Here is a 9,289-nt window from a genome sequence, read left to right as displayed (position 1 = left end):
TATGGTGGTTCTTGTAGAGACTTGTTGGATTGGATCCAGGATGGTGGTCTGTTGAAAGGTACATCAAAATTCATGCATGTGTATACATTTGCATTGACATGTGTGTATACTTGTGTTTGACTCTTTGTGATTAAATATTCCACTGGGCCCAGTTATCTCTTCCTCCTCATCTGGAGTGTCTATGTGCTTGCTAAATGGTGGGGCCAAGCAAGGGTTATCAGTTATCTCTACCACACTGAACTTGATAAGCGTTTGCTATATCGATCTGACCCAGCTGAGCATTAAGCTGGTAGCTGGAGATCGAAAGGGTGGGGATAAGGCAAAGATCGCATAATGGTGCTCCCTCCTTTTTCAGCTGGAATTGCCCTCTCATCAGATGTACACACCATGTGAGCGAGCCAGCCTTGGTCAGTCACGGGAGGAGATCATGAGGATCCATTCGATGTACCAAAGCATGTTTCCCCGTGGCTCCATGGCCATACAAAGATATATTCCATGTTGCTGTTTTTGTTTGTTTATGTGTCAGTGCGCAGACCCTGCTCGTCTTCTCATTGTCTGCAAAAATATTCCTCAGCTGATTTTTAGTGGACTCCGACCTACATTCACCTTTAAATTGATAAATACCCAGTATTTTCCATCTTCATTTATTTACAGTTCATCTTCATTTATGTCCACCAAAATAAGTAGATTTGGATTCAGAAACAATTTTCTGAAAAACCTAGTTACCCTGGCTTCTGGGGAAGTTTTTTGGCTTAAAACCAAATACCTCCAGCACAAGCAGCATGGGAAAAAGTATCAATAATGGTGAAGAAACTATGCTGCAGCAACCGTTGCAAGTTCATCTGCAGAGAAGGGCTCAGTGCAAGCAGGTTCAATAATTGAGCTGAGCACCAGGAACTGAAACCGTTCGTTGCTCTCGCTATCCATGAACTCCATCTCCTTCATCCTAATGGTCAATGCAGCTCGGACGGTGGCAGAAGCTTCGTTGATTCTGGCTGCGCCACTTGATCCTTACATGCCTGCATCCAAGTCAAACCAGGTGACCAGCAGATAGCTACGAGTAGGTCCCAAATGGGGTTAGCTCGCTCGCTTTTGCTGGTTGCAGTCCAATCCCGTTCGGCCGGGCCACCTGGTGGCGATTGGGATTATTGGCCATCCTTTCATTTGGCTACCGATCGGCGACCTGCCTTTCTTACACCCTCCATTATCTCCTGTCTCATCACTTTTTGAGCTTTAAGCACATCCCAATTACATATATATATCTAAATATCTAGGAGTCACGTACTGTCGATATCGCGGCGATATGTTAATCATTTTCTCAATTATTGGCAAGGAGTTTACAGTTTGATAAAAGTGAAAGAATCCTGACTATATTCTGGACATGTTGCCCTCTTGCCCGGTCCTCATTTTGCTCTCGATTGTAAAGCTCACTGGTCGATTTTATAGGTCATGGACCAAAGTGTCCCTTTTGTGAAAGCTTGGGGACCAAACTGGTCGTTCATCTATGGAGAAGACAATTCCTTGTGGTCACATTGCCATCTTGTTTCAAGATTGACAATGGCAAATCAAGGATTACGACCTTACTGTTTCTATATAAGCTTTTCCACTTCAGCAGAACACGCACATAAAATCCACGTCCAAGTTACGCCTTTTTCAAATTCTAAACAGACAGGATTAAGAGTTCTAGAATGGAAGTCTTTGAACCAATCTACAGAATTACAGAGTAATGGCACAGAGTAATGGCAATCTCATCGAGTTAGGCGTACCTCATATAGGAGCAATGACTCATGAATGGGGAGGACATGTGGAAGCGTCAACCTTTTGCTATCGTCACCGTTCTTTTAACCTTACGGTAACAAAAGATATTTCGGTGATTCTGATAGGACAGACAAAAGTTCAGAGATCATGGAGGTCCATCCCTAGGTAGCCCTAGCGTGGCCTGTTCGGGGATCATGGTCCCGAAAGCAATTCGTTTTTGTCCCATGATGAGCTGCCTTATGTCGCCGAACTTTGCCCAGATGCCGTCTGATCATGCAGCTCTTCACCGTTTATTTGATTCCTTTCTTTCGGTTTTGCAAGGCCACTGATGTAGTTGTGGAAGGTAGGAAAGGAGAGATGATCTTCTAGACATGTGCAGAACGGCAGAAGCAACTACCTGCACTCACCATTTGCTTTATCCGGGCTACTTGATGGCAGCAAGAGAGTACTGTGGTATCTTCCAGTACCAACTCAAATCTTGCAAAGATTGCTTTGTGCAGTGATTCTTCTCAGGAAATGAGAACTGATTGATACAAGCGAAATGCGTCGTATTCTCATTTGGGTCTATGAATTCTCAAAGTGATCATATGGGTCCTTCAACTTTTTAAGTGGTTCACCAAGTGTGAATCGAGGCCCATGATTGGACCTAAAGTTAACTTAGGCTAAGGGCCTGTTGGTTGGGTTGTGGCTGTAAAAAAGCTGTTATAAACTATGAGCTGTGAAAAAAAAAGTAAGCTGTGGGCTGCGAGCTGTGAAAAAGCTGAAAGCCGTTTAGTTGAATTGGCTGTGACTGGGTAGAGTTTGGTATGAAATACTAAGAGACAGTTTATTCACGTGTAAATAACTATTTTAGAAATAAAAATAATTTGTTTAAAATTTTATTTTATTTTTGGACATTTATACATTTTATAATAAATAAAATAATTTTGAAAATATTTAAGCTAATTCTAAACTAAATCCTGATTTTCTTTTCCCCCAAAACCTTTCTCACCTACCTTCCCCCCCCCCCCCTCACACTGAACCGCTTAAAAGGTTTAAAAACTAAGAGACATTTCGAGAGTTTACGAACCCAGAAAAAAATACGCGGATTGTTTAGTGACACAAGGTGCTTTTTCACTCTCGATTCAAGATATTCTAACTTTTGTGGTTGATTTGACTATCACCATGCAGCTTATACTGGTTCTTATCCATGTGATGAAGCCGAAAACCCTCGGGATCAATATTGTAAATAGCGGGTTATAAAGTTTAGTGGCGGCCTTCTCTAAAAGCTAAAGCTATAAAGTTATAGTGGACTATAGCAAAAGCTAAATTATTTAGCGGAATAATAAATAATAAATAATCACATATAAAATTATGAGCATTATTGGTCTAACACCAGAAAATAAACTCTAACATATCTCTTAAATGCCCAACGGTGCCCTATCTAGGTATATTTATATTGTTGTATTGGTTCTTTTGACAGCGTCTTTGAGCAAATGACACCACTAAAATCTAGTAGCAACTTAACATTTAGCACTGCAAAATCTCGCAAAAGCCATTTTAGCGGACATTTAGCGCTGCTAAATCTTGTAAAACCCCTTTAGCAGACGCAGCGAACAAATGTTGCTTAGCGTAGTGGTAGATCTCATAAAAAACTAATAGCGAGTTACAGCGAAGTTATAACGGGCTATTTGCAACATTGCTCACGATCCACAATGTGAATGTGGCTCAAAAGTTGCAAAACAATGGCTTATTTTGGCTTCAGATTTACCGGTTTCATGCAAATTCAAAGTGTGAAGCTATTTTATCTCGTGAAGCTATTTTAGATAAAGCTATGCCAAACAGAGCGCCTCAGTTTTTTGGGACCTACGGCAGCAGATGACAAAGCCCAAATAATTTGCCGCCACAGCACAAAGAGACCTCAACTATACATTACTTACACTGCGACTCGTGTCACAATCTCAATGCCAGAATATATATTTCAAATCTGGTGCTATTGCGACAGGCTATCACGACAAGGGGCCAAATTAAGACAAAAGTATCAGGCAGGCAAGCGTCATATGCCCATGTGCACACCAACAAAAGTGAAAAGATCACAAAGACACCACATTTTCGATGCCTTTACTAACACAAAGGAAAAAGATCACGATAACGCCACGGGATTATAAGTGGCTCCATATAGATAAATAACTGAGATCACTTTCCGATGCCACCTGCGTGATGCACGATGATATACACGATCCTCGAAAGGAAAGGAGAATTATTTCAAAAAAAAAGGAAAGGAGAAGCATTTTTTTAGGATGCTCAGTGCTCCTTGCTTGCAATCGTGTAGACAATTGGACATCTCAGCATTTGAGCAACATCAAAATGAAGAAGCCATTTCTGTTATAGTTGTTGTTAAGTAAGGTATTCTCTCAAAACAGTAAGAAAAAAATGAGATCGATATACTTCATATACATACATAGGTCTGCATGTGATCAACCCCTATGAAGCTTAACCATTACATATCCTTTTGAAGTAGCTCGGTGATGCACTCCTCAGCACTACTAAGATAGCATCTGGGCAGGTGGTGTATAGTTATCAAAGGCACTTATTCCACAAAATTTACTACTGGTCCAAACTTGATGGCCCCTCCGATCTGAAGCTGACAGCCAAGGGCACAGGGATTGGAAACTTTTACACATAGCCAGCTTCTCTTCTCACTGTCAACCTACAATGAAATCATTAGAACTGCCATCTCTAACAAAATCATTGAAAAAGAGAACAGTTGCAACTAACAAAATCATTGTACCACCAATTATTACTGATTACCAGTAGTGTAAACTGTAAATGCACACTGCATGTCAAATTAATGAGAGTCCATGTGAAGTAGTAATCATGTGTTATGGCATTAGGCAGACCTATGTTTTACTTACTTGGATCCATGGCTATAAAATATTTTCACAACAAGGAAAAAATGAAACAAGACAAAAGAAAAGATAAATAAGGTCGGAATCTGATCTTGCAAATCTAATAACTGAAAGGAAGACCATGGGCTAAAGAATATGACAGTATAAGATTCATCCATTGTAGTTTCAAAGTGGCATGCACACACTCAATAATATATTCTAAACCTCTCCAGGTCATAATCAAGTACTCGAAGAGACAGGTTAATTATTGATAAACATATTAGAAATCAGCTTGAAATAGTTAACATAGAGAAACATTATCTCGAAAAGAAGTGAAAGCACTGGAATGAATGATAGCGTTTGATCAGGGAGAATATACTGCATTAGTATGACGTGCTCTGAAATTAAAACACTTGCAAGCCACTAAGCTTCTCAACGCTCATTTAACTGAGAACTGAGTTCTCTATCCTCATCTACACATGCAAATAGTTAATGAACTGTACAATGTTCGTTATTTTTTTATAATCATTGCTTCCTTACTGTGCAGGTTCATGGAATACAAGATGTTACGACCCAATCCAAATCTAAGACTGTCTATAGGACACAAATTTCAAAATGTTCAAACTTGGAAACCACAAGCATGAATTAGCAGTTCCATGAGTCAGATTATTGGATAAATTACAGGGCTGCTTAGGATTTGCAAACCCTTCTGTTTTGTGATTATAACAACAGTTCAACAGTTATACTAGTACTGGAGATATCACGTTCTACTCATAAAATATGCATGGATTTAAGTTGAACAGAGCTGGATGCCAATGACCAAATCACATTGTACAGAATTCAAGTTATACAAAATCTGCACAATTAACACCAAATTTAGCGAACACACTTCAAGTCACAAAGTTAATTCCAACCTAACACAATTATGTCAGTGCCTAACAACCCCATTTTACGAATACATTCCCTAACAATTTGAGCATGCATTATCAATATTTTGTATCTCAGGTACAATTAAATTAAATCAATTTTGACTGGAATGAGAAGAGGGAGCAGGGCCAATGGTGCTAAACAATCATTGCTAGATCTGCAGCACATAAGGTCTGTTGAACTTTCAAGAAAATATAGAATTACATTACCTATTGTTTCCGACATGGCTAATTGAGCTGTTGAACTTTTTGAAAGGAAAAATGCAGTTCCTCAGTTCAGACTGATTTGTCTTTCAACATTTGAGCTAAGATGGTTTAAAGCCTAGAAGCTTGTAGAAGTAGACAAATAAGTGCATGATCATATAGACCTTCATCCAGAAATAAGCTGGCACTTCACAAATTTGAAATTTGTGACAACAGAACTGAGACATGCAGCACACTGTTACACATTTATTACAGAGCTGGCCCATGTGTTTACATGCTATAAAATTACATCAGTATTATTGAAGTTCTTATCCAATCTATTCAACAGCTTACAGAAACCACAGATAATTTAGAGGTTGAATTTATAAGGTCATCAGTGCTGTGTCATCCAATAACAGTTGCATGGACTGGTTAGAGCGTTGAACTCCCGACCCCCGTTCAAAGAATGCACCTTCTTAGAACAAAGTATTATTGAAGTTCTTATCCAATCTATTCAACAGCTCACAGAAACCACAGATACTTTAGAGGTTGAATTTATAAGGTCATCAGTGCTGTGTCATCCAATAACAGTTGCATGGACTGGTTAGAGCGTTGAACTCCCGACCCCGGTTCAAAGCATGCACCTTCTTAGAACAAAGTATTATTGAAGTTCTTATCCAATCTATTCAACAGCTCACAGAAACCACAGATAATTTAGAGGTTGAATTTATAAGGTCATCAGTGCTGTGTCATCCAATAACAGTTGCATGGACTGGTTAGAGCATTGAACTCCCGACCCCGGTTCGAAGCATGCACCTTCTTAGAACAAAGTGAGGGGGGAAGCCCCCCCCCCCCCCCAAAAGTTTTTTTTATACAATAGTTATGTAGGGGGAGGTTGCTTGCTTGAAACATTAGAAAACTGCTGATGCAATAAAACTTCTCAACATGCCTTGAACATCTTGCAGTGCTTCAATGAATCCAGGTGTGGTATGTGAGACTGTTAGTCACATATACAATCATCTAGCTAAGGTGTGAGAATAAGAAAAAACAACCAGAATAAGTGGTTTAACCAACCTCCAGCATTTTAGTTCAGATGGGTAACAGTGTAATACGGCCCCAACTCTCTATGACCATTCTATTAATTACATGAAACAAGCAAACTGATGAAGCATCAGTGTCCACCAAAGCTAGTATTGGCAGAATTGCACCGGTTTGTCAAAATGAGATAAATCAACCCCCAGAGGAGGAATTGTCAATTGTGTCATGAAATCACAGGAAGATCGAAGGATGAGTTTTGGTTCTTTGTATGCCACATGGGCTGATAGCTGTAATGGCCAGTTATTAACTTACTATTGCTATTGGTGTAGCTAACTAGTAATTTCAACCCCACCGTGTGATGCACCTCCACATGCCTACTAAGTGTGTTGGACATGCATTTCCATCAACTAGCTCCAATTAAGGAAATGGCATATGTCTTGAACTACAGTTAGTTTCAGACGATCTCCAGACTCCAGCCAAATAATAGATGAGAAAGGAAAAAACACTGAGCAGATGCCCATTCACTACCAAATGCTCTACAGAAACTCAAATATAAAATATGACAGTCTTTCACAATCAAAGTAATATGGAAAGCATGAACCACTTGCAATGAATATACAACTAAGCATCCCAACGACAGAGTAATTTTCATCATGGCGTAAAACATATTATTATTACTGCAAAATGTGTGCAAAGAAAGTTAAACCGCACCTTGGACCATTGGATGAATTACTGTGCTGCGGCCTCAAATTTTTTTAGCATATCACAGTGTGGTGTCTGGTATGCTAACCCCCATTGGCGGCGCTGCAGTTCAACCCTGCAATTCTGCGTGATTATTGAGTAATAATCCCTCTCAACATGCCGCTCCAGTGTTGCCCGCTCAGTGCTTTGGTGTGGATACTGCTCCTCGAAATTAGCCATCTTGACATAGTACGCAACTCCACGTGGTGTTTGGAACTTATGCTCATATGGGTAGGAGCGGGAGAGGGAGTAAACAGGCTCAGAGGATGGCAGGAAGTTGAGCAACAGCAGCAATAGAACTGGCAACAGCTGAATAAGCATCCTGACAGTTGAGCCACCAGAGTTTTGCTGCCCATGAGCATGCATTCCACCAGTTCTGAAATGGAACGTCCCAAACTGTCCAAACTGCCTGGTGGTGGCAGGTGCCATACCACCAAAGAAGAAGTTTCTGAATATCTCATCTGGGTCGAAGTCATCCTCATAGAAACCATTGTATGCACGGGCAGTGGAGGGCCTCCTGTGGTGTGTTACTGGCTCATCCGAGCCAACAAGGTCATAGCGCTTACGACTCTCAGCATCACTGAGGCACTGGAAGGCTTTGGAAACTGCCTTGAAGGCGTCCTCTGCGCCAGGGGCCTTGTTCTTGTCAGGATGCACCTTGAGCGAGAGCTTGCGGTAGGCCTTGCGCACGTCCTCGACGGTGCAGTCCTTCTCGAGGCCGAGGATCTGGTAGTAGTCCCTGGAGTGCTTCTTGACCTGGCGCACAACCTCGAGCTGCTCCGCCGTGTACTCCCTCGCAGCGCCAGTCGCCTCTTCCTCCTCCTCCCTCTTCTTGCCCTTCTGTTTCCTCTCTCTAAGCCCGTCAGCCTCAGCTGCTCCCGCTGCCCCTGCTGCAGAAGGTTGTGGTGGCGGTGGCGGCGGCGACGACGACGACGACGAAGCGGGGGAGTCGTCCTGGGGGTTGAGGAGCGGAGCGAGGAGGTCGTCGATGGGGAGGGAGGGGTCGAGGCGCTTGGCCTTGGAGAGGAATTTGACGGCGCGCGCGCGGTCGCCGGCTTCGAGCGCGCCCCTGCCGATGCGCAGGCATTTGGCCGCGTCGTCCTTGTTGCCCTCCATCGCAGATCTGGCCGCCGCCGTCCCCGGCCGATCGAGCCGAGCAGGCGAGCAACCGGGAGGAGGTTACGCAGCGGCGGCGCAGGAACCGGCCCCGATCCGATCGGATCGGCTCGGCCCCCGACCCAACCTAACACGATACAATCCGCGAGGCGTGCGTACGGGGTCAGACAGAGGAATTCGAACTCGGAGCACGGGTGGATTGAGCGAGGAGCGGGAGAAGTAGGTCGCTTACCGGCGAGGCGACGTGGAGTAGGGTTCAGGCGGGGCGGATCGCCGGAGTCGGGCTCGGAGAGGGAGGGGAAGGAAAGGGGATATGGCGAGCGACACCGACGCGGCGACGACCCCCCAAACTGATTCTTTTTTTGCTGGTAGAGTTTCTCTGGATTTTTGTTACCCTTTCCACGCGTGAAGAAAAAGTCAAGAGTACACACAGGCCGGATTCGGAAAATCGTATTGGGCCCAAAACTGTTCCGGCCTAGCCCAATTCAGTTTTTTTTTCCTTCTATATCCTCCACTCTAGTAGCTTAGAACGGTGTGACTTGTCCGCGCGTGTGGCTGTATATTGCCTCTATTATAATCAACTAGTTTCATGCCTGTACGTTGAAAAAAAAACTACTGAAGCACAAAGAGCTATCATGAAATATTGAAAATTATGTAACC

At 42.8% G+C, this 9,289-nt stretch overlaps 1 protein-coding gene across 1 annotated transcript; it reads right to left on the bottom strand.

The window, feature by feature from the left end:
* Window positions 1-4,088: 4,088 nt before the first annotated feature.
* LOC112895137 (chaperone protein dnaJ 49-like) lies at window positions 4,089-9,018 on the bottom strand. Its single transcript, XM_025963016.1, has 3 exons — window positions 8,862-9,018; window positions 7,484-8,756; window positions 4,089-4,447 (listed from the first exon to the last, which is right to left on the bottom strand). Exon 2 carries the CDS (start codon window positions 8,627-8,629, stop codon window positions 7,502-7,504), a length of 1,128 nt encoding a protein of 375 aa, XP_025818801.1. The 5' UTR covers window positions 8,630-8,756; window positions 8,862-9,018; the 3' UTR covers window positions 4,089-4,447; window positions 7,484-7,501.
* Between the last annotated feature and the right edge of the window lie 271 nt (window positions 9,019-9,289).

The sequence above is a fragment of the Panicum hallii genome, chromosome 5 (assembly GCF_002211085.1).
Source record: "Panicum hallii strain FIL2 chromosome 5, PHallii_v3.1, whole genome shotgun sequence".
Lineage (NCBI taxonomy): Eukaryota > Viridiplantae > Streptophyta > Magnoliopsida > Poales > Poaceae > Panicum > Panicum hallii.
Note: the sequence above shows the minus strand (reverse complement) of the source record. Positions and strands in the feature narration are given on the sequence as shown.

Coding starts and splice junctions, on each gene's coding strand:
- LOC112895137 (XM_025963016.1), bottom strand. CDS start 8,629: ATGGAGGGCAACAAGGACGACGCGGCCAAATGCCTGCGCATCGGCAGG.